We start from the raw sequence: 27,873 nt of genomic DNA, 5'->3' as shown, positions 1-27,873 counted from the left end.
GCCAAGCTCACCAGCAACAGGCGTAAAGGCCTGCCCGTCGCCGCCCGCCCCGCCCCGCCCCTCGCCCCACCGCCTCCCTCCTCCCAAAAGCGGTGGGGGCGGGGTCGCGCGGTTGCCGTGGCGACACGCCGTGTTTGTGCTCGGAGTAATCGCGGAGCGCTGCCATGTCGAGCGCACAGCCTTGCAGGTCGAGGCCGGTCCAGTGCGCTTTTCAGTCGCCCCCCGAGCAGCCACTGCAGGTGAAGGTGGTGGGGCTCTTCAAAAGCAACACCTTTCAGATAGCGAAGAGCACAGCTGAGGTAACCAGGAAGAAACCACTGCGGGCAGCCCTTTCTGCTTACCGGTCTCGCGCCTCCTGGTGGCGCGGGGTCTGTCTGGTTGGATCCGAGCTTGCAGGGAAAAGGGGCGGGCGAGTCCGGGAGAGCGGGCATTCCACTTCGAGAAGGGCTTCTTTTAAAGGGGGGATCCGAGCGAAGTAAGCATTCAGAACCTTGCAGGAATAAAGGTAATGCCACTTCTTTACGTATCCACACATTTTATTTCACATTGATTTTTAACTGAAAATATAGATTTTAAAAATTCACGAAAAAAATGTTTAGGAAAAAGTGCTACCGTATAACTAGTTGACTTTTTACAAACTCCCACTCCAAATGATTTTGAAAACTATTCATTCGGGAGAGTATTTTTTTTTCTTTTAAATTTTCTACAGCAATCACTGCATTCCAAGCATATTAAGTGCTTAAGAGGATTTCTTAATAAATGACCATCAAGTGCTTTGGAGAATATAGACATTTCTTTGTAAACTCGCAGAAAGATTAAAAAAAAAAAGGAAAAAACACTTTAATTGGAAGAATGTGCTCGGGTCAGTAACGTTGCAGCACACCTTTAACCCACGTGCAGGGGAAATGTAGAAATGTGTGACATGCTGAAATATAGAATTTAGCGCATCTTTGGAGTTTGCTCCAGAAATGCTGCTCTAAGGTTTTGCAAATTTCTCTCCTTCACAACCCCACTAGACTTCAGGAAAATACCTTATTCATGTTTATGTCTCTCAAAGTACCCAGCTGGATACTTGACACAAAATGTCCCCAAAAAGAAGAAATCTTCAATTCCTACCTCATCCGCTCCAAGTCCAGAGTTAAAAGTGTATGATTATATCAAATCATGAAATAGTAACTAATTTGTGAACTAGGTAAAGTTTACATCAAGGTGGAGAGAATAAGTGATCAGAAGTCTGAAAACGATATGTGAATAATCAAAAGAAGTAGAAATTGAGGGCTGTGTTCGCTGGCTGACACAAGGAGCATAGTTTTATGGCCTAAGTTGTATTTAATGTGTTTGAAGGATTTTTTCACCTTGTTTTCCTTAGCTCGTTTTCTGAAGGCACATACTTTCTGTGCCTGCTCCACACTGTAGAGACATTGGCAATTTTTTTCTATAAAGTCCAGTTATTAAATTATCAGGCGTTTGGAGCCATAGGCTCTCAGTTACCACTGCCTAACTCTGTCCTTGTGGTGCACAAGCAGCCACAGACAATACGTAAATGAATAGTGGTTTTCCAATAAAATCGTGTTATGGACACTGAAATTTGACTTACGTATAATTTCACATGACATGAAATATGATTCTTTTGATCCTTTTCAACTATTTAAGAATCTAAAATTATTCTTAGCTCTCATGTCTTACAAAATCAGACAGCGGGCCAGATTGGCCCACTGGCCACAGTTTGCCAACTCCTGTTGTAGAGGACACTAAGTCAAGAAAACAATGCCTTAATTATATTATTAATGGTAATTTTCCCTTACTCTTTTGCCTACTGTAGCTCTATTTGAATATGAAAACAATATAAATTTAGTTAGCTCTATCTTAATAAATCCTTGAAAATATTTCCAACATGATTATTTGTGAGCAATCCCAGATGCATAATTAACTGACAAAGATTTAGTTTTGTAAAGAGTATTACATATATTCAAATTTAGTTGTCCATTCTAAGCAAACACTAAGTTTATGAAGAAAGTATGATTAGGCTTAATTTGAAAACTATTGGGTTTATTAGTTTTTCCAGGTGGTCCCTCAGTAAGAAACAGTTATCCAGCACAGCTGCCTCAGACTGAACACAGACACTGGAATTGAGAGAAAAGGATATGTCATGTGTTCATTGGGGACAGTAGCCTAAGACAAAGATGGCCAGATTGCTGTTGTCCTCTTCTGCTATCCCTGGTCCCAGGGGACAAGATACATTCACATTCTGGTTTTCTCCCCCTTGGAATATCTACCACTAGCGAAGCATGCCAGGCTAGTGTCCTCTTAGATCATAGCAGGGGTGCCAGCTGTCACTTTTCCCTGTTGGCCCATCTACTCCTCTGACCCACTCAGAAAAGTGAGACACCTTTTCTTGCTTTAGGAGGAGGCAAAGTGTAACATTAGGAACCAAAACTTCCGTTTTCTTTTTTGACAGGGATTGTGAACAAGTAAGAATTTTCTCTGATTCATGTAGACAAAACAATATGGTAAACCCAAACATGCTCACTATCTAAACCTAACCATATTTAGAATTTGCTTCTCTTTTTTTCAATGTATAACCACAACAATAGCTTTTCAGTCATTCTCCATATATCAGTGAATTAAAGCAATAACATTTATTTATTTTAATTAAAAGTACCCATTGATCTACTGAGGTTTCATAAGAGTTTAAGGGAAAAAATGATACTAAAAGAACATGGCAGATCACAAACTATTGGCATAAACTCATGAATTTATTCATTTGTTTATTCAGTTGCTATGTGTGAATGGTCTATGTGCCAGATATTGAAGCCAGTGGGAATATAGGAAAACTAAGACATAATCTGTGTCTTCAAGGAGCTTATTCTCTCTACAGGTGTGAGACAAGCCAGAGCCCCAGTTTAGACTAAGGAGTGACTTAATGGAGGTGAACACGGGCCTCTAGGAGTAGGCATCTAAGCCAAACTATGTGGCCTAGGTGTTGTATAAAACTTCCTAGAGACCCCATAAAAATTGAGGGAAATGATTTCTACTTTTAAAAAAAGAACGTACTCTAAAATAATTATTTTGTTTTGAAACCTAGTGTCTGAAGAATAAATTTCCATCCAAATTTGAAGATCCTATAATAGTTCCACTTCAAGAATTTGCATGGTATCAATATCTACAGGAGAAAAAAAGGGTAAAGGATATTTGGGGTGTGGGAAATGAGCAAAGTTTTGTCTAAATTATTTATCTATGCACTGTTTTGGAAAAACTGAAGTAGTAATTTTAGTGCAACTAGACTTTATTTCTCTAATTTACGTACTTTTCCTAAATTATTTCCGTCATTTTACCAGGCTGATGTTAAGAGAAAGTATAACATTTACAGGATTTTCTTTTGGAAGGCATATGATAAAGGTAAGTTTTACCTCTCAGTGCTGCTATTTACCCCTGCTGATGGTTGCCTTCTTTCCCTGCATATCACTCACTCACACTTCCTTTGACACCCTGGCACTTAGGTTACTATGGCCTGACGCTCTTCTTGGCTCTAACTGAAACGCCTTGGTGGTGTACACAGATATAGTTGGGGGCTTGTGCTGCATGGGGGATGTGATGACAGGCACCAAGTTCCCACAGGGTAGCCTTGTCCTAATTGAAGCATCTTTCTCTTCATCTTCCACCTAATAGTACCTTTGGAGAACCCCAGGCCCCAGGGCTAGCAGAGCTTGTCCAGGGATGGCAGATAGGTTTTCTCTTGGGTGTCAACCCTGATCAGTTGGTAGTGCTACCTGGAACATGTGATATGAAGGATTTTAATGTGACATCCTGGCTCAGCAATATTTCATGTTGAGAGGGAGGCTGCAGTGGGGTATGCCTCCTGCTTGTCACCCCTGGCCCAGTCCTGGTTTCCCTGCCCCACCTTATCTCCCCAGTGAAATCCCATTTCCCCTGAGCAGAGCGGTTTCGGTGGTTCTGTCCCAGGTTGCACAAGGAGGTCCTGTGATCCTGTGATTATCAGATAGATAATGTTGTTTTATCTGAGACCATGTCACTCTCAAATCACGTGACTGGTACAAGATAAGTCAAGAATGCTATTTGTTAAGTCTTGTACTGTTTTCATAGCCATAATACATTTTCATTGGAATTCAGATAGAACCATAGAAAACACTTACATACACTGTCCTAATAGCTTCTTTATATATTGAATGTAATCCTTAGAACTGAGGTGACCAGTGGTCCTGGTTTTCCTGGGACTGAGGGGTTTCATGGGATGTAGAAATGTTAAGGCTAAAGCTGGTACAGGCCTGGGCAAACCAGGACAGTTGGTCACTCTAACATAAAACAATGTTTTTTTAATTTTTATCACCAAACCTACTGCATTGTCCATGAGCATCGTGCTCTCCACTTCCAGGAGAGCTGTGATCTTATGCTTTGGTTTACGCCCTCTCCTCTTAACATATTCTGACTGTACTCTCTTTCGAGTGTATGTATGTGTGTGTTTTTCCTTTTTCTTTTTTTTCCTTTTTTTAATTTTATATTATTAGTTTCAAATATATAGTACATTGGTTAGACATTTATATAGTTTATAAAACGATTCCCCTAATTGTTCTTTCTCTTCTCTGGCTCTCCACCTAGCCATTACATTAATACTAACTGCATTCCCTCTGCCGTGCTCCACATCCTCGAGACCATCTATCAACTACTAATTTGTATTTCTTTAACCCTTCACTCCATTCTCCTAGTTCCTCAGCCCCGCCCCACCCCCGACCATCACCAGATTGTCCTCTGTATTTGAGTCTATTTTTGATTAGTTTGTGCTTTCTGTTCCTTAGATTTCACATGTAAGTTAAATCATTTAGTATTTATCTTTCTCTGACTTATTTCTCTCAGCATAATAACCTCTAGGTCCATCCCTGTTGTTGCAGATGGTAGGATTTCATTTTTTTAATGACTGAGTAATATTCAATTGTCTATATGAACCATAACTTCTTTATCCAGTCATCTGTTGATGGGCATTTAGGTTGCTTCCATATCTTGGCTATTGTAAATTGTGCTGCCATGAACATAGGGGTGCATAGATATTTATGAATTATTGTTTTTCATAAATACTCAGAAGTGCAATTGCTGTATCAAAAGGTATATCCATTTTTAATTTTTTGAGAACACTCCAGACTATTTTCCATAGAGGCTGTATCAATTTGCAATCCTACCAACTGTATGAGAATTTCCTTTTCTCCACATCCTCACTAATACTTGTTTTCCTTTGGTTTATTGATGATAGCCATTCTGACAGGTGCGACGTGATAATCTTATTGTGGTTTTAATTTGCATTTCTCTGATGATTAGTGACTTTGAGCATCTTTTCATATGTCTTTTAGCCATCTGTATTTCCTCTTTGGAGAAATATATGTTCAGATCTTCTGCCCATTTTTTTATTGGATTGTTTGTTTGTATTTTCATTGTTGAGATGTATGAGTTCTTTATATATTTTGGATATTATTAACCTTTTATCAGATATATCATAAGCAAATATCTTCTCCCAATCAGTCAGTTGGTTTTTTTTTGTTTTGTTGATGGTTTCCTTTGATGTACAAAAACTTGTTAGCTTGATGTGGTCTTTTTTATTTTGTTTCTCTTGCCCAAGGAAATATATCCAGAAAGAAATTACTGTTAGCAATATCAGAGACTTTACTGCCTATGTTTTTTTGTAAAAGTTGTTTGGTTTCAGGTCTTACATTTAAGTCTTTAATTCATCTCGAGTCTGTTCTTGTATATGGTATAAGAAGATGTTCCACTTTCTTCTTCTTTTTTTTCTTTTTTTGCATGTATCTCTCCAATTTTCCAAGCACCATTTATTGACGAGATTGTCTTTACCCTACTATATATTCTTGCCCCTTTTGTCATATATTAAGTGAGCATATAGGGGTCGATTTATTTGTGGGCTCTCTATTCTGATCAATATATCTGTTTTTATGCCAGTATCATGCTGCTTTGATTACTGTATCCTTGAAGTATAGTTTGATATCGGGTAGTGTGATACCTCCAACTTTGTTCTTCTTTCTCAAGGTTGCCATGGCTCTTTGGAGTCTTTTATGGTTTCATATAAACTTTAGGATTATTTGTCATACCTCTCTGAAAAATGCCATTAGTATTTTGATAAAGATTGCATTGAATCTATAGATTGCTTTGGACAGTATGGTCATTTTAATGATGTTGATTCTTCCTACCCATGAGCACTGTATATGCTTCCATTTATTTGTATCTTCTTCGATTTCTTTTTTCAATGACTTATAATTTTTTGAAAACAGGTCTTCTACCTTCTTGGTTAATTTGATTCTCAGGTATTTGAGCCAACCCTAGGTATCTTTCATCTAATAAAAATATGTTGGTCAAACAAATAAACAAACAAATAAATAAATAAAATAAAAATGCCACTGGCTTCTGAATATTAATTTTGTATCCTGCTACTTTACTGAATTCATTGCTGACTATACTCTTAAAGATTGGTGTGGATTCCATTCTGCAGTTTCCCACCCTTGAGATGTTTTGTGTTTTCTTCCTCCTGCTTTTCTCATGGGTCCTGAATGAGACTAAGTAATGATTGCTGCTGCTTTCCACCCATTCTTTATTCCTTATCCTTCCTTCCTTCTTTCACCCTCTTCTTCCGGATACTCATTACCTCAACCTTTTCTTCCTTTTCAGGCCAGTATTTTGTCCTTCAATGTAAGTGTTGTTTCATGTGTTATATGTAATGTTTCTGAGCACATTTGAGGTTAGGTCTGGGCTGGCCTTATGCTGCAGCAAAATGTAATGTACCCCTGAGCAATGGCTTCAGGGCTTTTGAAATGCCTTTCTTTCCCCTCCAAAAAAGGCAGCATCATACATCACACAGTGCTGGAAAGCCCCAGAAACTGAGTCCAGCCCACTCTCTTGAGGCAGGTCAGGAGTCTCCTCATGTACAGAAGACACAAAGACAAAATATTTATGTCTTTAGACTCTGAATAAAATGTACTTCTACTATGGTTCTCCCACCAAGCAAACTAAAAAAATCAAACTTTTTCTCCCCTTTTCAAAGTTTTGTGTCCTGTAAAGTATGTTCCGTAAAACAATCTGAAGAGTATTGACCATAGGCTCTGTTAGTGATTTATAGTTCAGCATGAACGACTTTATTCTCATCCTTGAAGCAGGTTTTGATAAAGGCATGGGAACTGAGCAACCAAATATGAAGTCTCTTGAGAGAGGAGCTGGTGATGGAGGATGTCTGCAAGCTGAAGGCCGACTGTTTTTAAAAGGAACATTTGTCTTGTCTCTAGACCAGCAGCATCAGCATCTCCCGAGATGATGTTAGAAATGCAAATTCTCGAGCCCCACCCCAGCATCAGAAACTCGGTGTGGCTCAGGAATCTGTAATTCTGATTGCCTGCTGAATTTGGAGAACAGCTGTCCCAAACTGTCTGTGGTTTTGCTGGGATTGCACTGGGTAATAATAAACCAGATCTCTTTGGAGGGGACATTACTCAGTGGCCACACACTGGGATTTAGGAAGTTGACTTGTCAGTGTTGTATGGATGAAAACACTAATGCATTTCATTTTGAAGGGCTTAAGACTCAATACAGGTGAGCTCTTTTCCTCACCTGTATTGCCCCTGTCATGCCTGGAAATCCCTGCTGGCCTTCAGGAAATCCCTGACTCCCTCCATCAAAAAAAAAAAAGCATTCATTCTGTACTTGGCCATTGAAAACCATGTCTTACTTGTAACCCCTGACCTTTCCACATATATCCACAGTGAAATGTGCTTCAGAAATGATGTCAGAGACTGCCTTTTGTTTTCAAGTTAATATAACATACATACTACACACACAGATTTTTATTACTAGATTGCCATCTATTTTCTATGATTGTGCCATTGTTAAGATTACTTCTAGGTCATTTTTTGCTTTCAGTGATGTCAGATTCTTGAAAATATCAGATTTTTTTTTCGAGAGAAAATTCTGAAAGATGGAAAAAATTACATTTTTTAAAGATTCGTTCCTAGACTTAAATCCAAGCCCTGGCTTGTGGGTTGAGCAAGTATTTTTTTTTTCTTCATTACATTTTTATTTTTTTTATTTTTTAATTTTTTTTGTCCTTTTCCTTTACAGGAACTTAAGAATGAAGTCTGGGAATATTCCTCCTATGTCATATGTTTTGTTAATGATCAGTTCCTGGGAAATGCACTTGATCTTCAGAAATGGGCCCACAAAGTGTGGGACATAGTTGATTTTAAACCTGCTGCACTTTATGATGCACTTGCTATGAATTATTCTATTAAATTCTTACAAGATACCAAGGCAAGTTACACTAATTTTTGAAGAAAAACAGTGGCTTTTTTGATCATTTATATTTATTCATCATTAATTATTGACACCTAATGTAGGGAATATAAAAGAGTAGGAGACCAGTTTTTAAGTTCTCAATGACTTTATGATCTAGTTTCACAGGATTATAATATGGCAAGGTTTGGCTTGGTGGTAAATAAAGCAAGTTTATCTCACAGAAGGCAGGCTGCACAGGGAGAACATCTCCAAACATCCTCTTAGAAGCTGACACGCATTATTATCCATTTTAAAATATAAAGAGATGCCCCCCCCCGCCCCCCGCCAGAGAATGTTGAGCCTGTCACTCATTATCTTTATGGACTATTTTAGTTAGTACTTTCTAACACCTCAGTGTGAGCTACTGCACTAAAAGAATGGCAAGTTCGAGAGGTGACATTTTAAAACGTGATACACAGTTGGTGAGAGCAGAACTAGACAAACTATGGCATTGGGAAGATTTCCGATGCCAGAGGACAGTCATGAAATTTGAGGTTTAGAGAGTGAGACAGACACCAGGATAGGATGGTAATAGAGGTAAAAGTACTTTGCAATTTTCCTCAAAAACCTTGTAGCAACAACTACCACATGCGGAAAATGACTTCATGCTCATGACCTGGGCCACAGACAGATCCAGTGTCCTGAGCCGTGCAAAGGCGAAGACCTGTCTTGTTCATCCTTGTTTAACCACTGCCTGGAATAGAATCTGAAACATAGGTGCTCAGTGAATGTTTGATTGAATAAACTGCACTTGAAAAATGATTGAAACCCTGGGGTGTGGGGAGGAATAGCAGTTACTAGCAGTTAATTCCCAAAGGGATGGGAGTCTAGAAGTACATGGTGTACTCTGAGAATAGCAGGGGACAGCACGGAGGCCAGAATTAATGGGAAAATGAGAATATTGGTCAGGATTTTTGGTACCATCAATACCGACCTCCTCTGATTAACTTAAGGAGAAAAGGTATGTATTGAAAGGATATTGGAAACCTCACAGTTGACAGGAAAGCTGGAGAAACCTGCTTTGGAAACAGGTGGGAACCAAGGGAGGCCTGGCAATTGGAAAACATAGCCAGAGTCATGCCCTAGGAATGTGCAGCCAGGATCTGCCATACGAGCTTGTAGGCCTGGGTTTGAATTGACACCTTGACTAAAAATAACTTCTCAACTCTCCTTGTGTCTTTGACACTCCCTGCAGAGCTAAGGCCCCAGGCAAGGGTACCTAACTAGTGGAGCCTAGGTCATGTCCCTATACCCTGGCTCTCATAGGATAGGGAAAGGGAGAATCTGGCCCCTTTAGAATCTGAAGAAGATGGTGCGGCCCTGTGGGGAGTTCCTGAAATAAGAAAGGTGTTCAGCTGTTAAGAAGCGAAAAAACCCAAACAGATACACTAAAGAAAGGTCGAACTCACCATCGTTCTGAACAATGGAGTTATATCTTATCTAGCAAGAAGCCAAGCCAACAGAACTTTTCATAAAGAGTATGACATAATCCTCTTTGCTTTTTTGGAAAAACTTTTAGTGTTGTGCAGAAACGGGCTAGAGTGGGGAAAGCCTGGCAGCAGGTCAGCCATTTGGAAACCTGTTATGGTCGCGTGGGGTAGAGATAATGACAGCTTGAATTCATTAGTGTCAGTGTGGAGAGAGGACCTAGATTCTAGAGAAAATCCTTGTGTTTTTTTGCCCAGATAGTAGATTTTTCTTGTTGAGTAAAACTCAAAGACTCATTTACTTTTGGGTTTGATTGATATGCTAGATGATTATGTTTGTGTGTTTGGCTGCTAGGTGACATTATCTTGTGCTGCATTCATTTGCTCTCTTTTCATTAGAATTTTCAGAGTTATTTACTTTTGACAACCTCATAAAGATAAGATATTATTGCACAGGGAATCATGATTTCCAATATATTCTCTTTTTTCTTCTAAGCCTGTGAAGTTTACTATATTCTGCCTCTTATTCTAAATTTATAATACTCTTATATAATGAAAAACATGTAGCACAGAAGCGGAGAGGCACAAATTAGTTATAATTAGTATGGATGTAATACTTTCCTCCTGGATGCCAGATAACACAATATTATTTAAGTCTTTTAATTTTTTTTAAAAGGTTAGAATGACATGAAATTAATGATAGAGGTACACTTAAAAGTGATTTCATTTATGTTTTCTCAATTTTTAAGAAATAGAGCAGGGCAAATTATGTACCTTATTAAATAAGGCAGCGTTTTTATGTTTTCCTTAGATATGCTCTGCTCCCCAAATGAATGCAACTATGATGGTGACTAGTGTTTTCATTTTGGATGTCTCTTTATGGGGCTAGACAGGATCTCACAAATGTTAGTTTTCCCTACCAGAAAGGATGTCAATTAAAACCAGAGCTGGGGGCCTCTGGGAACATGAGAATAAGATTGAAATAACTCAGAAGTTCAGCATCTCTTCTCCTTGGAACCACACTTCCTATAGATTTAGTGGCCTTATTTTCCCACTCAGAAAGACTGGCCTTGGTTAGCTAATCTGAGCGGACTAAAAATCCAGAATACGCAGTAACCAGATCCATGGTGCTCACGTTGGCTCTTTTTCCAGAATAACTCAGGAAAGAAAAGAATTCCCAGTCTGCTGCTTTTCCCAAGGGACTCACTAGTGTTCCTCTCCACACCTAGTTTGCGATGTAGTGGATATCTAGGCCATGTTCTCAGTCCTGGTGACAGGTTAGTGTTACTCAGACCTTTGCTACTGTAGGGTTTTAAAAAGTGTGTTATTTTGGTTGTAAAGACACTATAATAAAATGAAACAAACTTCTTTAAGTCATTCTTTTAATTTTGCTGTTATCGTTCTCTACTGTTAATGATGTTGACATCTTATCAATGAAAACATTCTGTTTTTTCTTCTAAGACATTGACCTGTATTATCTTTTTCTCCTAAATTTTAATAGCATGATTTTGTGTTCTTGGATATTTCTATTGGTTTTTATCGAGTTGGAAAATTGATTTTTGAGGTAAGAGGCTTTTTGTTGTTTTAATTATTTGGGGGGAGTGGGGCTTTAACTGTAGAATGTCAAATACTTAATCCTTGAAATCCTTAATCTTTATTTTTCAGCTATACTGTGATGTATGTCCCAAAACGTGTAAAAATTTTCAGTTCTTGTGCACAGGAAAAGCGGGGTTTTCTCAAAGTGGCGTCAGGCTACATTATGCAGGTTCGATTTTTCATCGGTTAGTACAGAATGGTTGGCTACAAGGAGGAGGTGAGTTTAAAATCTTAAATACAACGTGATTGCAAAATCAAATCAGAACATCCACATTTTGTTTATCTACCTTTGTAAAATGCATATAAAATTAAATATAGTTAATATTAGATATTATATATATTTAAGGGATATTTTATATGGCCAAATTATGAATTAAGATATTCATATTCTTTTTAAAAATCCCCTAATTATTAAAATAAACAAGTCTAACTTATGTTAGCAGAGATATTTTAAAATAAAAAGTCATAAGAAAGTAGGATAACTTTTTTTAAATCAAAATGTAGTTTTAAACGCTCATCTAAATAAATAAGAGTGCCTAGAAAATACAGTGCTTTTAAAAAGAAGCATACTAAAGGTAAGAATTTGAAAATAGAGTAAATGGAAAGCAGCTTTTTTCATACCAAAGATGTTACATTGTTACAATTGAAAAGTCAGAGCTAGAGCATTTTGGTCTTTATTTTGTTTTCTTTCCAAGCCAGTTATTTCGCTGTATACAGACTAGCTGTCTGATTAACAGCACAAAATTAAATTTTGGAGGCCTTTTGGGAAATATTCCATAGGGAGCCATCAGGAAGCAATTTAAAAATAATTAGTGCAGAAGGAAATTTGCTTGAACTTGATGAAATATACAGGGGCTTAAATTAATAATGTTTAATTATTTTTCTATAATCTGGAACATTCTGAGACTGATGAGAAAAGTGTAGATTTAACCGAAGCACCTTGTGTGTAAATCAGCTATTTTTCCATCAGTTTTTCTAAAGCGAGAAAAACCACTAATACTGTTGTCTAACATTATTTTTCTGCTTAATATATATACTATTAGGGTCTGCCTGATTTTTCATCACATTGTTATATCAATTTAATATCCTATTGGTAAACATTTAGATAGATTTCTTTCAATTTTTTGTTAGTATAAAACAGTCCTGAAGGGGGCTAGTGTCAAGATCTCTTGGTACTGAGTTAGTTCAGTGTTGACTATTATGTGCTGGGCTCCCAGATGCTATGTTCTTTGTTTTGGTATTGGTTAGACCTCCCCACCCCTACTCCCCAAAACAAGATTTGGGGAAAGTAAGTCATGTTATTTGTTTATTTATTTGAAGTAAAATTTCCAGATAGTAAAGTACATAGATCTTTGGGGCAGCAATGTTAAGGACAGTTTGGAAAAAATTCTGATTACTAGATTTAAATCCAAATTTATACATACAAGCTGTACCATGTTGGATAAGGCACTTAGCATCTCTGAATCAGCTTCTTAATTATAAAATGGGAATAATTCTAATATCACAGGATGCAGTAAGGATTCAGTGATGTGGCATACTGAAAGTGCCAAGCTCAGTGAACATTCTTCTCCCTCCAGATGTATAGAATTTTAACCACTATTCTGTATTACTGAATTTGTTATCAGAAGTATAGAAGTAATGCCAGATATACAAGGCTGAATTTAAGGGGGTGGGTATGGCCACAAAAAAAAAAAAAAAAACATTAAATACTGATTGGTGTCAATATAAAAAAATCCACTTGAGAGTTCTAAAGCAACAGGTAAAAGTAATGGTGGATCTTGGATAGATGGAACAAAGGAGCGTCACTGGTGTTTATTAGTAGGGGAGGTGAACCATTTGGGCAGATTTGTCCAAGCAAAGCAAACTTTAGGATCTGAAGGGATTGGTGTTAGGGAACCCTCAACTTCTTCATTCCTGGATTTAGCCCTCAGCTAAATGAGTTTAGGCCCCTAGTAAGATAAATGAGTTACCACTATAGGGTTCCAAGGGATGAAAATGTGAACATTAATTCTTTTTAGAGCATCTATATTTATTCTTGTTCTAAAAGGATCTTACTGTTCCTATTTCATCCTCTCAATTTAATCCTTCCATTTTTCTGAAAAGGACGATGGACTGTGGACTAACTTGTGGAATAAACAGAAGTTATATGAACACATTTTAAAAAATCATGGCCACAGTTATAATTTAATACTTCATCATTTTAAAGTTTGGTGTTATAATTTAACTTTCCTTCAAGAGTTAATAGGAAAAAAATAGGGCCTTGAATGTAAAAGTGCTTACAAAATACAAGTGAAAAAATTATAATATTTTCTTGATATAGATTGAACAATTAGGTAATTAATATAATCATTGGTATAAGGAGGATCATAATTTAAAGCATATTTCTCCTGCCACTATTGTACTCTCTTTTTTAGTCTCCAAATTCTAATGTTTATTTATTGTTATTTCTCAGATATAGTAGCTGGAAAAGGAGATGGTGGAGAGTCAATTTATGGACCAACATTTGAAGGTGTGTATCTTTAAATTTTGTCAGTCATATATTAGTTGATTATTCAAATTTAATAGAACAGGACAATTCATAGCTCCAAATAAGATAGTGTTTGGAGTAACATACTAAAAGTACACATACTAAAACAGAGTTGAAAATGAGGGAGGGAGGAAGATACCCAGTCCAATCCAGAATAGTTTTTTATGCACAATTTTTCATTCATCTAATAATTCTTTAGGATAAATGCCTAGTATTAAGATTATAGGGTCAAAGAGAATTGGTATTTTTAAGGCTTGTATTTCGCTAGTCTCAGAATTGGTACCTTGATAATCATCCTGTTAGGCTGTTTGGGACCCTGGGAAGATGGTAGTTGTGGTGGCATCATTTTTTCACTTTTTAAAATCCCAACATAAAAACAGACAAAAGAATTAGAAAAATTCAAAACCCATGGATAACATTTACAACAAAACTAGCGGGCAAGCTAGTTACATGAATCCCGAAGTGCAAACAGGTGAGGATATACTACCAACAGCCACAAAATCTGCATGGTATTCATATCAATATGGGACAAAGCAGGGCATTTGAGGAGCCTGAGAATACTAGAACCCCCAAGGAGCCAATGGCTGGTGAGTGCATAGGCCCCTAGTAAGATTTGAAGTTGCTAGAGCAATCAACCTCTGTGAACTCTCAAAACTGATCTGAAATGGCTCTCTTCCAGGACAGGATCACACTGAAGAGGAATGGTTGGGAATTGAAGCAAAATTATACAGGATATAGGGACAACAGTGATAAAGAGGGAATGAGAATAGAGCCAGGAAATCTCAGAAAGCAAGCTGCCATATTGTTGAACATGACATAAAAACACAAAAGGGAGCTTTGTAAAGTTGGAAAAGCTATTTTTTAAAAAATCCCACCTACTTTTAAACATTTAGGAAAACTAATTTTACATATAAATGAGCAGCAAAAAGTTTCATGGTTATTAGAAGATCAAAGAGAATAAATAACAGAGTAACATCACTATAGATAATGAAAGTGCACTAGAAAGACATGCTCACAAAAGAATTCAAAAATGATTTCAAAACAAGCTAAAAGACATTAAGAATATGATACAAGACAGGAAAGAATTTGTAAATCAGAATTAGAAAAACTCAGATATGAGGTTATACAACTAAGGAAAGAATTAACAGTAAAATTTTAGAAATAAACAAACTGGAAGAAATACAAGATCAAAAACAAAACAGGCATTTGTCTTAAAAGAATTAGGAGTACATTTTTAAAAAACAAAAAGAGATTAAGAATGATAAAAAAGGATTTATAAGAAAGTGACAAATATTAAAGATAGAGAACATATAACATATGGATAATTATCCCTAAAAAATTAAACCAGTACAAAGTAATGGAACAAATACTGAGAAATATAATTGAAGAACACTTTCCTGAAATAAAAAAGGATTTGATGGTCTCTATTTTGTTTTGGGTGATGGTTTACAACTATACAAAATTGTCAAAAGTGCATCAAACCGAACAGCTAAGATATATGCATTTTATTATATGTTTTACTGTAGGTAAAAACTTATGTATAGAAAACTTGGAACTTTATTGAAAAAGCACTCTGTTACTTGCCAATACTGAACCAGAACCAATACCAAGACATACTTTAGTGATATAATTGGACATTAAAAAAAAAGAAAATTTCTTTAGGCAACAAAGCAAAAAGTAAGTGATTTGCAAGGGCAAGAAAAGTAGGTTAACATCATGTTCTTTGACGTCATATTCTTATGCCAGAAGGAAATAGAGTAATACATTTATGATGTTCAGGGAAAGGAAATGTGAGCTAAGGATTTTATATTGAATTTGAGTTGTAAAAGGGCACATAGAGTTAACAACAGCTAAAACTTTAGGAACTAGTGTTACCACGAGCCCTTCTTGAGAAATTGACTGTAGAATGAATTTCACACAACCAAGGTACAACAGAGACTTTGACATAAGGACTGGTGGTGAGCATTAATTGTATAGTGACTTGTAAAACTAAAATTTAATGAGAATCAAAAGGGTGAGAATATGGTATGAATGACTATATGCTTAGTCTAATTATTTAAAAAATAAAAGAAAATGAGAATACATGCAAAAAAATTAAACTTTTCAGTAATTATACTGGTGACAATATTAATATTATTATTCTGAAATAGTCGTATATGTGATGTGGGAAAAGTAATTAATATTCTAATTTCATTATTTCCTGTGTCCTTGAGAATCAGGATTTTCACTGTGGAAGGAAGGACAGATGAAATATGACAGAGGCTAATAAGTAAGATATTCCATAATTCTAAATGAATTGGAAATTTCACTTTAAACTCAAGAAGTGTGTCATCTATGTATTTAGCTCTGTTTACTGAATTGGTCTACAAACAATCCAGTAGTGACACACTGCTAGTATTTAGATTATTGTTTTGAAATGTCATTTCTTGCTTAAGGAAACCGAGGCTTCTGGGAGAAATGGCAGATTCCATTTCTGCAACAGGAAATTACAAAATGAGCCCGAAATGTCATGTTCAGTCAGGCTAGCAGGAGTGCTGTTAAAGATTTACTGGGGTCATGTCAAAGGCCTCAGGAGCCAACCTGAAGAGGTTCTCACTGGCCAATAATGGAGTAATTTGAATGGTAGTTGCAATTGATTGAAACAGAACACATACTTTATTTTTTATTTTATTTCCTTATTTTTTTTAGGTGAGGCAACCTTTGGTTGACCTCACAGATTGCAAGGACCTTGTCAGCTTATGATCCCTTATTTTTTTATTTTTTATGCCTATAGCACCTGGTCTTCCTAGGTGGTCTCCCATCCAAATACTAACCAGGCCCGACCCTGTTTAGCTTCCGAGATCAGACGGGATCGGGCTTATTTAGGGTGGCATTGCCATAGACCGAACACGTATTTTAAATCCAGGAGTTCATAATGATATTATAAAGTAAAGCCTAATTGCTTACTTATGGGGGAATGATAGGAAATTAATTCGTTATCTTGAAAACTGATAAGTATAGAGAAAGAATCAAGCATTTATCTTGCCTTTCCTGTGTGAACTGGACCAAATTGTAGATAAAGCGAAACAACTCATTATAAAAGTATTCCAATCATTAATGAAAGGGAAGTAATAGAATATCACCATTTTGCTGCCCCCAGTGAAATAGTGGATCTAGGCATTTGATATGTTGGTTATCTGCTGCCTTCACAAAAACAATAAACAACAGGACACTATGAGCCTTCTGTTGAGAGAACATACTACCAAAGGGATACAACATGAATCTGATTAAGCTTCTGGACCCAGCTGCCAACTTGTAAGAAATAGAACCAGTTCTGCCATAATGTATTCTTAAAGATCTTTGTACTGTGTAAAACCATGCAATAAAAACCAGAGGACTTACAGGAAAAATGAGGTAAAAAAACTTTCTCAGTGACACATTAAAAATAAGATAGTAACTTGATAAAAACAGTAACAGTTTTACACATACCATGTTATCAAGAAACATAAAAACTGTAACAAGTGAGTATGGCCCTCGACCTTGTAAACTCCTTGACATTCATGGAGGCGGCATGGGAAGATTTACAGCTGGTGAGTGATTGGGAAGTGGCGGAAAGAGGGTTCTCTGAAATCGGAGGCAAGTTGTAACACCAGAGGTGACATGTAATACGGTGACCTGAAGCTGGTGTATGTGTGAGGTGTGTGTGTTCCTCTGCAGCACAGCTCAGTTCAGCTGGGTGCTGTTTTCTACGCTCACCTGTTTCTCCCAGAGGAGACTGCACATGAGCAGGGGTGGAATTCTCAAGTCCTTTCCTAATCTATCTATCAAGGTGAAACTAATGTGCATTTTCAGCACAAGTATTATAGCCGTGGTGAGAGGACAGAGAACAGAGAATTATATTAAACTGCATTGTGTGTATGGAGGTTAAATAGTTCAGGTTCATTAACAGATAAAATGTAAGGAAAAGAAAGGGATAGAGGCAGAACATGTAGATTAAAAGAGATTTAAAAGGTATAACGAGTCTTTTAAAATGGGGAACACTAAACTATACTACGTAGAGATGCATGCTTGGATGACAGAACTATAAGGAAACAGTAAGTACTTAATTTTATGTAAAAGTTGAGTGGGGGGTGGAGAGTGACTTGACAAAGACATCAGGGGAGGCTGGCAAAGTTTTTTCTCTTGGTCTGACTGGCGGTTAAAAGGGTGTTTGCCTTGTAATAACTAATAATAACTATAAATTTTCTGTGGCTTTTTGCGTTCGTATTTTAATGTAACATAAAGGTTTAAAAAAATAATATCAAACCGATGGCCAAAGTAAAAGGGAAAAGTAAGAGGTAGTTTCCTTCTAAATTCAAGTGAAGACAGCTTTATCAAATGAAACCATGCAAGTGACACCATTCATTTATTTACTCAGAAAACATTAAATTTTTAGTTTGATTGCTACATAGTGTTAGGGCCTTTGGAAACAAAGATGAAGTGACCAAAATTTCACCCTCAAGGATTTTAGTTTTTGTGCAGCCAGATGTTTAAACAGATAAACTACAGGTGCTATGCCAATGGCTATTATGAAGGAAGAACCAAGTGCTATGGGGCAAGACAGAAAAACTGCCTGGGAGAATTGGGGGTGGTGGCCCAGAGCAGCTTATGAGTTCACTCTTAAAAATAAGATGGGACAGATAGGGAAGATGTTCCTGGAAGCTTTCCTGGCATCCTTAATGCCTGATGAGAATCCATCATATGCTCTCTACCCCACAGCCATTATCAGATCTCCGACTCTTTCTGCTTGGAGGCACAGTCTGACAGAACTGGGGCCTTCTGGCCGGTAGGAGACTGATCGCTTAGTTCATCTCCTCACCTGCCCCTCTGGACATCTCTGTGCCTCCACTGATTATCCTTTGCTACCATCCTTAGGCTCTTGTGGGGATTTGGACTCTGCATGGAGGCCTGGCTGTTGACTGGTGCTCAGTGAGAAGACCCAGAGTGCTCAGGGAAGCCTCCGTTACTCAGTTTGTCTGACAGTACAGAATTAGAAATTCAGTAACCAATCAAGAAAAAGGAGAGAAGCTCCAGAAGAAAAGATGAGTGTGGAAGAGAGATTGTGACTAGTACTCAAAACAGTTATAACGGGTTTCCCTCCTCTTTTCACCCCTCCGAGGAATGTTAAGACGAAAACAGCCAGTCCTTCCTCCAGATTTCTCTCCTGGGACCCTATTTCCATGAGATGCAGAATTAAAAGCCAGGGCTTGTTAAAAACAACTACAACCACAAAACTCACTTTCATTAAGCTTAACACAATACAGTTAAAAGAATGACTATATAATTTAATAAGATGATTATTTCATAAATTGGTTAATCTTTTTTTAACTTGAGGAAAGTCTATTTTGCTTTGTGTCAAATCATAATTTTAAAATTGTCTCCTCAAATACCTTTTTCAATATTAAAGATGAATATTAACCTTTTTTTCCTCGTATTTTTTGTATAATAATCCTTATCCTTCCTTCTCTCAAAGGATTGGTGACTAGATGGCTTGGGCTGACTGGAGAAAAGATCATTTTATATGAAAAGCAAGAGAAAAAAGCATATGTTTTTAAATATGGTACTTTCCTTGTTCCATTAAGCAGATCAGTTTCTTAATATTAGCTCGTGCCCTAATTCACATTAAGTAAACCAGTTTCTTAATAGTAGTTTGTGCCCTAATTCACTTAAAATCTATTTGTCTAATTTCTAGATCACCTTGTCTTTAAACGAAAGTGGACATTAATAAAAAGCACAGAGCCTAATTCACTGTCAGTATGACATAATGCAGCTAAAAGTTATGCAAAAGTGTTTTTTATTAGAAACAAGAACTGAAGATAATTTAGTCTAAGTAGCTATTTAAGGGTTATTTTAATTGTGAGATTTCTATATATAGAAGGTGCATATGTACTAAAACCCCCATATAACAGCCCTTGTCAAGAAAGAAAAACTGCCAGCATGCCAGAAGTCCCCTCTTTGTCCATTCTCAATAATAACTCCATTTTCCTCTAAGAAGCAACCACTCACCTTTTTCCTTGATTTTCTTGATAGTTTTACTACTCACATGTAGATACCTAAACAATATAGTTAAGTTATGCCTATTTTTGAACTTTATATAGATGGAATCTCATTTTCACTGCCGTTTAATATTATAAATATACCATAATTTATCCTTTCAGGTGTTGAACACTTGGCCCTTTATTCCTCATGCCACACACACAATCAACATGTTTAAATGTTTTATTAAAGCAGCAGTTTAAAAATGCTAGGTAGCACACTTTCATTTACTTTTCTATAACAAGAAATAGTGATAGGCTATTATTAAAATATGGTAAAATTAGAGCAGTGAGTTTAAAAGATTGATATTATATGACTCAGGTCAGAATAACTATCCTTAGAAAATTATATGGAAATATGTCACATTGTTTGATTATACTTTTACCAGAGAGAATGCAAGGAAATTTCTCAGACTTACAGTAGTTCCTTCCATTTTGAGTATCAGAATGAGATTTATTTTTAAAAAATTCAGAAACTGATTTTTTTTTCACATAAATTCTGATTCCTATTTCAAAGAAACAGTCCCATTTCACTCTTAATGTTGTATGTTAAAAATGATTCCAGTTTTAACCACAGAGCAGTAACTACTTCTCTGTACCTTCCTGTAAGTGGCAGAGGCAGGCAGGAATTCCTGACTCATGGATATGTAATGAAAGGGTTCTGAGTTTCAACCATATGGGTTAAACTCACCGAACTTTCTTTTATCCTTTATTGAAAGTCCAGGCTTCAGTTACCATGATCTAAAAATAAATTTACTAATTATTCTGATTTAGCCGGCACTCAAAATTGTTTGTCTTCCTAATTTTGCCCAGCAATTAAAAAAACATTTTTTTGTTCCTCCCACTCCAAAACTTTCGTAAATTGTTTAAATTTTTCCTTCTCACTCAGGGATGCTGATAAAATAATCTATAATAATTAATTATCTCAGACGCAGTGAGGGGAAAAGGAAAAGTGTTGATTTAATGGTCAGATTTTTTCCTGTCCCCCCAAAAAATTATTATGTGAGCAGATAAATTTACATTTGTTATATAACTCAAAAGTGTTAAGCTCAGTACGTAGAACAGTACTTGGAATGCAGTCAATATTTAACAAAAATTTATTGAATGAACAAATGTTCAATTAAACCTGGAATTTTCATTCTCCATTTTAATATTGTTACTTATGGAAAACTATATTTCTCTCTATTAATGCAAATAAACTATTTGGGTAGCCATTTTTCAGTAAAGCTTCTCTTTTCAGAAAGATTTTATTTTGAACTCTATTATGTCATTGGCTTCTATCTTTAATTGGGCGATATGCTCTGGCAATGGCTTTGTTCCCTAAGTGAGTTGGTAAGGCAGGTGCCCAGTCCTAGCTTGCAGCTCCTGTCAAGTTTATATTATAGGAAGGGTCACCACTGCTTGCTATTCTGGGCAAAGGCCCCATCAGTACCTGTGGAGAGAACAGGAAGGGAAGGGATGACTCCCCACTACCCCCCATAAATGGGATGCTTTCCAGGAACAGAGCAAGTTGAATTCCATCCAAGGACCTTACCTGTTTGTGGCAGTCACTGAGAGGTTGCCCTCTGCCCTGCCATCACTGCCAGTCCGGAAGCAGCATAGCCTCAGGTCCTTAAGTTCTACATCAACAACATTCTGTACTTAATATCATAGTCACTTATTTTTCACATTTTTCAGGTCAACATATTTTAAATTTATAAGTCAGGGACTACCTACACCTTTTAAAAACTTTTTTTCTATCCTTTTATAGCAGTGGTTTTCAAATTGCCCTTTAAGTTGTTCCATTAGAGGTGCTGACAAGGTATCCTCAAGATGTGAGAGGGCTCTAGCCATTTTATCTGTTTTATTTGTGGGCTTTCACACAGGTAGCATTTTTTGAATAGGTGTTATGATTACTGCTTTAAAAGTTCCATAATCACAAGTTTTTGGTAAAAGTGTCATTCTATAAACTTACTTTCTTATTACAGAATTTAAGAGAAATTAATCATATCTAAGAGCAATGACAAATACCATTTTGTTAAAACTCTTTGAATCTTTGCTTTACGTGGATTTCTAGTCCATGCAATTTTTCTCCAAAATTAATGGATTATATATTCCACTGAAATGAATATGGAGCATCAATGTAATTATATAGACATGTATACAAAAATACTTTATTTTCATTTCATAAGATAACAGAGGTCTTTATTCAGTTCACAATTTAACAAGCTAAAACTAACCATACAGATATGTCTTAATTGCTTATCTGGCTTAGCTTTAAAACTTAAGAATAGTCAGCAGTTGCAACTTAAGAAAAATCTTACTGAGAGTTAATATTTGTATCTCTCAATTATTCCCAGGGTTTTATAGTTATTGAATGATAACTTTTATTGAATTTCTCTCCTACCACTTTTGTGTTTTTGAGTTTGGAGGCAAATTTTATTTCATGTTGGAAATGGTACTTCCTGGAAATGGTAGCACAATAACCTCCTTACAATTGTTTTTGCTTGTTAACCTTAAACTTAAAAAAAAAAAAAAAATCACTTTCCACAAATTCTTGATCATTTTATATAAGGTTTGAGATTAAAATTTATTTAAAGACTAATAAAAATAAGTATAAGTTCATTTTCTTTTATCATCAACTCTTAAAGCCACATGTATGCTAGGTAATGTGCTAGGAGACCCTGGGGGTAAAGCTATGAGATAAGGCCCCTGCCTTTGCATACCAGAGAGGAAACAATTGTGTACACAATTACATGGAATGTTATAAAGACCACACTGGAAGTCTATATAAGATGTTGTGAGGGGAAGGGTCATGTCCACAAAAGCATTTGTAATTATCACATTGGTAGTTTGAATGAAATACTGCTGACAAAACAGCACAAGAAAATGTGCTGACCTTTATCCTAAGCAAAGTATGTGCTTTCTTTTACATTGTTAAAGTACTTTCTTTTACATTAGTAATTTTCTTAGCACACTTGTTTTTAGCTATGGTAATAATAAACTAAAAGTAAATGCTCAAATAGTTCTGATAAGACTTTCCAGCCTTTTTAACAGCCCAGTTGAGTGAAAGTAATATGAAATATATTATTTGCAATTTGGAATGTATTGATAAATATGATTGAGAACCCTTGTTACCAAAGGTTCTGTCTGTGCTTTACATATTAGAATCAATGGAAGTAATAGAAACATTTTAATGACCTACTGTTAATATTGTCTTTTCTAGATGAAAATTTTTCAATTCCTCATAATAAAAGGGGAGTTCTTGGAATGGTCAACAAAGGCCGTCACAGCAATGGATCACAATTCTACATCACACTACAACCAACTCCCTATCTAGATAAAAAATATGTGGCTTTTGGGTATGTGCATTATAACTTTGTATTTATACTATTCACATATGAAAATGGTTCAAAAAGATTTGGATAAATATGGTACATAGTCTGTGGGTAGCTAAGATAGAATTTCAAAGCAAAAGTAATACAAATATGGACAAACATTTAGAAATAAATATTTTGTAAAATGCTTGGTATCTATAAAAAACACAGAAACCATTTGGGCACAGCCATTATAATTTTATGTCTATCCATCCGTCCATCTATCCATCCATCCATCCTTCTATCTTTATCAATTCTTAATTACTATGAATAATATGATAGTGCTTAATAATATAGATATATTTAGATGCAGAGGTGAAGTGAAGCCATTTAAGTAACTGTCTATGAAAAATGAAGAGAGAGATGAAAACTATCCAGGGTACAAGTAATTTTTCTTTTTTACAGAACAATTTGTGGAAATATCTCAATAATTATTAGAATATCATTAAGATGCTTATAGGCATATGGATCTAAAATGGATGAATATACTTTTCATCACTGCAGTGTTTTGTATCTCTGATTACTGAAGTGACTATAAGTTGAAGCTAGTTTTGGTTTCCCTGAAATGACATAAAATGTTAGAATTTTTTCTGAATATGTATTATATTATTCCAGTCACTCCATAGGGATAATTATTGACTCTTTACCCCATGAAGAAATATTATGCCCATGTTAATTTTAACCGCAAATTTCACATGTGGCCATTGAGCATTTGAAGTGTGGCTAGTGCAACTGAGGAACTAAATTTTATTTCATTTTAATTAAATATAAATAGCCACATGTGGCTAGCAGCTACCATCTTGAGCAGTGAAGGTCTAGAGTAACTCCTAGGATTTTAGAACTTGGATAGCGGTGCTATTCACCAAGATAGAGAATACAAGGAGGAGGATATGGGAGAGAAGATTATGAATTCAAGATGAACGAGTTATAATTTAGGTTGAGATACCCATATGACAGGAAGGTAGCAACTCCTAAATACCAGAAGTAGGTGTTCAAGCTGGGCAAGGGCTGGAGATCTAGATTTGGAAGCTGTCTACATGGCAGCTGAGCTGCCACCAGACCAGAGTACCATCACTCCCAGAACAACCTCTGGGGCTTTGCTTATTTGTTCTTTTCTGCCTCCCTTTAGTCTGCCAAATTCTGTTTAAGGCTTAGGTCAGAAACCTCCCTAATCACCAAAATCAAACTACTTCTTTGTCCTCTTTGGTGAACATGAAGTAGGGACTGGGTCTCACTCATCTTGTGCCACCTATTGCAGTGGAGAGGTACACACAGTAGGTACTCGCTCAATATTTGTGAAGCCAGTTTGGAGAATAGGCATCACATCCTCTTTGGGCAGAGGTGACTCTGTCCATTTATCCCCTGCTCGTCATCCTCAATAGTGTTTTTGTGTCCTGCTCCGTGTCATGGCTTCTGATCGGGATGGCAAAAGCAGAGCCCAGAGTCAGACAAAGATGTCTAGAGCATGATTAATGTCAGCACTGACTGTGTCTCTATAAAGGTTCATGAAATTGAAATCGCACCTTCCCCTCAGCCATCGAAAGTCTAGCTCCACTCAGACCACTAGCTCCATCCATGGCCTACAAATGTCTACAAAGATCCAAATTAACATGGCTTTGAGCTGTCTTTTAGTTATGTATTCAATGGATGTTAGTTAGGTGCCTATGTTGTGCCAGGCATTGTATTAGGCACTGAGCACTTAGCAAAAGCATGGTATCTGCCCTTATGAAAGAATCTAAATGAGTCAAAGAAGCATACAAGCAAATGTCAGATTTAAGCCTTGTAACTCCTGTAAAGGAGAGGAGGGGGAATGCGCCATGAGGAGGGGGTCTGGGAGACTTCCCCGAGGAAATGTTGACTGAACTGAGAACTGAAGGAAGGCCAAGCACAGGTGTGTGTGTGGGGACGGGGGCGGGGGGGAGGGGGCAGGGGGGCGGCTGCTGGCCAAGAGCAGAGCAAAAGAGACAGCTGTAGCAGGAAGAGCTCAGGATGCTACTGAGGTACTGAAAGCCAGTCTGGCTGAAGCAGGGCAGGGAAAAATGCTGCAAGGCAGCCCTGGAAGGGCATGGGGAGGCTGGCCATGGTTGGCTATGGTAGAGATTTTTGGTCTTTATCATAGGATAATGAGAAATTACTTAAGTACTTTAAGCAGGGAGATGAGATCAGGTTTGCATTTTTTAAGGGTTACTCTGATGGCAACAAGGATAAGATTGGAAAGGTCCCAGACAGATGTGGGGGAACTATGCAAAGTGCACACATTTAGAGCTGTTAAGGATATTTATGACTGATGTTAATTTAATTTGTAGGAAATAGCCTTAGCTAAGCTAGATAGGACTCAGTTTAGAAATATAAGGTAAATGTGAAAATTTATGACTAAGTTTTTCTTTTTTTTCCCCCCTATATTAGGCAATTGGTTGAAGGAACAGAAGTTCTCCAACAACTAGAATTGGTTCCAACAGAGAATGAAAGACCAATACAACAATGTTTAATTATTGGCAGTGGAGATATTTATGCCTGATTTCATATTAATATATTCCAACAATTTATTATGTATTGATCAGCTGTTTCTAAATTTAATTAAATCTAGAAAAAACTTAATGTGCTTGATAAAATTTAATTGAAAACTGGCAGATGCTCCAGGTTAGCTCACCTAACACCCAGCATCTCCTCATTTTCTTTCTTGCCTCTGCCATAGAGACTATAAAAGCCAAATACTAAATTTCCCAGCCTCCTTTGCATCCAGGAGTGGCGATGGTATACCACTCTGGCCAGTGAGACACGGGTAGAGTGCTAGTGGTCCTGTCTCTTCCCCTTCATTCAGAGAGGCTGGAACCATGAAAGAAGGGCCAAGAGAGCTGCTGAGATGTCAGCCCCAGCTCTTAAGATGCATAACCAATATCAGCAACTATCTATCTCTGGACTTCTTACTATATGAGACAAATAAATCCCTGTTTATGTCACTGTTGGTTGAGTAGCCAAAATCATTCTTAATTTAGCAGCAGTACCTAATGGGCTTTGAATCTTAAAATATTTGTAATAGAATCACATTGTTGTTTGTAACTACATTTCTGCCATGAGGATCTTTGTAAATAAGCAAGTAGGAGAGACAATAGAAAAAAAGAATTCATTGTTTATATGTAGCATTAAGAAAAGGGTATATACATTTTGGATGTTTTTATATGCATGAATAGAATGATTATATCTGAGCCATACCAACCAAGACCTTGGGTTACAGTCCCCATGATGGTTGACTCCTGAGATATTACTGGGGAGCCATCTTTATCAGCAGCTCCTTAATCTGAGATTCTCAAACTCATGTCATCTGGGGACTTTTTCAGTAAGATTGCTAGATCCTGTCCTTGACCTAGTCAAGAGTCTCGAGATGTGAGACAGGGATTCTATGCAGTCATTTAGCTCTCTCCTTAGAGGTTCTTATTTAGCCAGCTGGACACTAGCCATTTGGGATCACTACAAGATATGAGTAACTGGTTTCAGCCTCCTTTTTGTAGTCAGTGAAGTGCTTAACTCTGAAAGTGAGGGTGACATTGCTTAGCTGCTGCTACCACCACTGCCATTGCAGTCCTGCTCTGCCCAGAGTCATTGTGCTTTTCTTGCCCTTAGCAGATTTGTCTTCAAAGATGATCTTTGAGCCAATCTTATAGAGACAAGCCTCTAATTGACGTGGGGCTTGCAAAATGTAGGTATATGTTTTTTGTTTTATTTTGAAATGATTATAGAGTCACAGGAAGTTATAAGAATAGTACAGAATAGTCCTGTGTACTGATCACCCAGTTTCCCCAATGGCCATCTATTACACAACTATGTTACAAAACCAAAATAGGCACTGGACATTGGTACAACTTGTGTGTATTGTCTTTTATCACGTGTAGATTTGTGTGACTGATAACCACAATCAAGACACAGAAGTTTTTCAGTGTCACAGAGACCTCCTTGGGGTTGTCCATTTATAATCATACCTATTCCCCTGCTCCCTACCATGTCTAACTCCTGAAAACTGGCATATTTTTGTTGTTGTTGTTAATAACAGCTCATTGCTATATGGCATATGGTTTTACACTAAGATCTGAAGTAGGTGGGGAAAAAGCATAGTGCCTGTGTCAAATTCTTAACTGGCCCAGAGACAGCATAGTGTTAAGAACGTGTGCCTAGGGGATGGTTCCATAGTGTAGTGGTTAGCACATCTGCTTTATACACAAAAGGTCCTGGGTTCACACCCCAGGTGGAGCCAAGGACCATAGTGGTTAGCACATCTGCTTTATACACAAAAGGTCCTGGGTTCACACCCCAGGTGGAGCCAAGGACCATACCCGGTAGGCCAGGGCCCCCACCCCCTACCCTGAATGCACTGGAGGTGCCAGGCCCCAGGTCACGGCCAGCCCCCAGGCCATGAACATGTGGGAGGATACACCCTACCTTAGAGATCTAGTTCTTAAGGGGAAATGGCAACATCCATAGGTCAGGGGTGGAAGTGGGGAGGGGGGATTAAAGGAGGTGGGGGAAAAGGTTAAAGGAAGGGGGCGGAATTAAAGGGGAGGCAGGGAAGAATGTGTGTCCTA

The 27,873-nt window shown here is 37.2% G+C and overlaps 1 protein-coding gene and 1 pseudogene across 9 annotated transcripts; one reads left to right on the top strand and one right to left on the bottom strand.

Moving 5' to 3' along the window:
• The first annotated feature begins 37 nt into the window (after positions 1-37).
• On the top strand, positions 38-27,480 carry PPIL6 (peptidylprolyl isomerase like 6). Of its 9 annotated transcripts, none has more exons than XM_036220834.1 (8): positions 38-239; positions 3,086-3,181; positions 8,125-8,313; positions 11,266-11,328; positions 11,430-11,577; positions 13,813-13,869; positions 23,146-23,281; positions 25,703-27,480. In XM_036220834.1, exons 1-8 carry the CDS (start codon positions 165-167, stop codon positions 25,812-25,814), a joined length of 876 nt encoding a protein of 291 aa, XP_036076727.1. In that variant the 5' UTR covers positions 38-164; the 3' UTR covers positions 25,815-27,480. The 9 variants fall into 9 exon arrangements, with proteins under 9 accessions (XP_036076727.1, XP_036076718.1, XP_036076713.1 ...); XM_036220825.1 differs by having other exon boundaries at positions 38-299; positions 11,472-11,577; XM_036220820.1 differs by having other exon boundaries at positions 38-299.
• On the bottom strand, positions 16,652-16,770 carry LOC118604981 (annotated as a pseudogene).
• Positions 27,481-27,873: the final 393 nt, after the last annotated feature.

This window comes from Rousettus aegyptiacus, unplaced genomic scaffold, assembly GCF_014176215.1.
Source record: "Rousettus aegyptiacus isolate mRouAeg1 unplaced genomic scaffold, mRouAeg1.p scaffold_m13_p_1, whole genome shotgun sequence".
NCBI classification, from domain to species: domain Eukaryota; kingdom Metazoa; phylum Chordata; class Mammalia; order Chiroptera; family Pteropodidae; genus Rousettus; species Rousettus aegyptiacus.
Note: the sequence above shows the minus strand (reverse complement) of the source record. Positions and strands in the feature narration are given on the sequence as shown.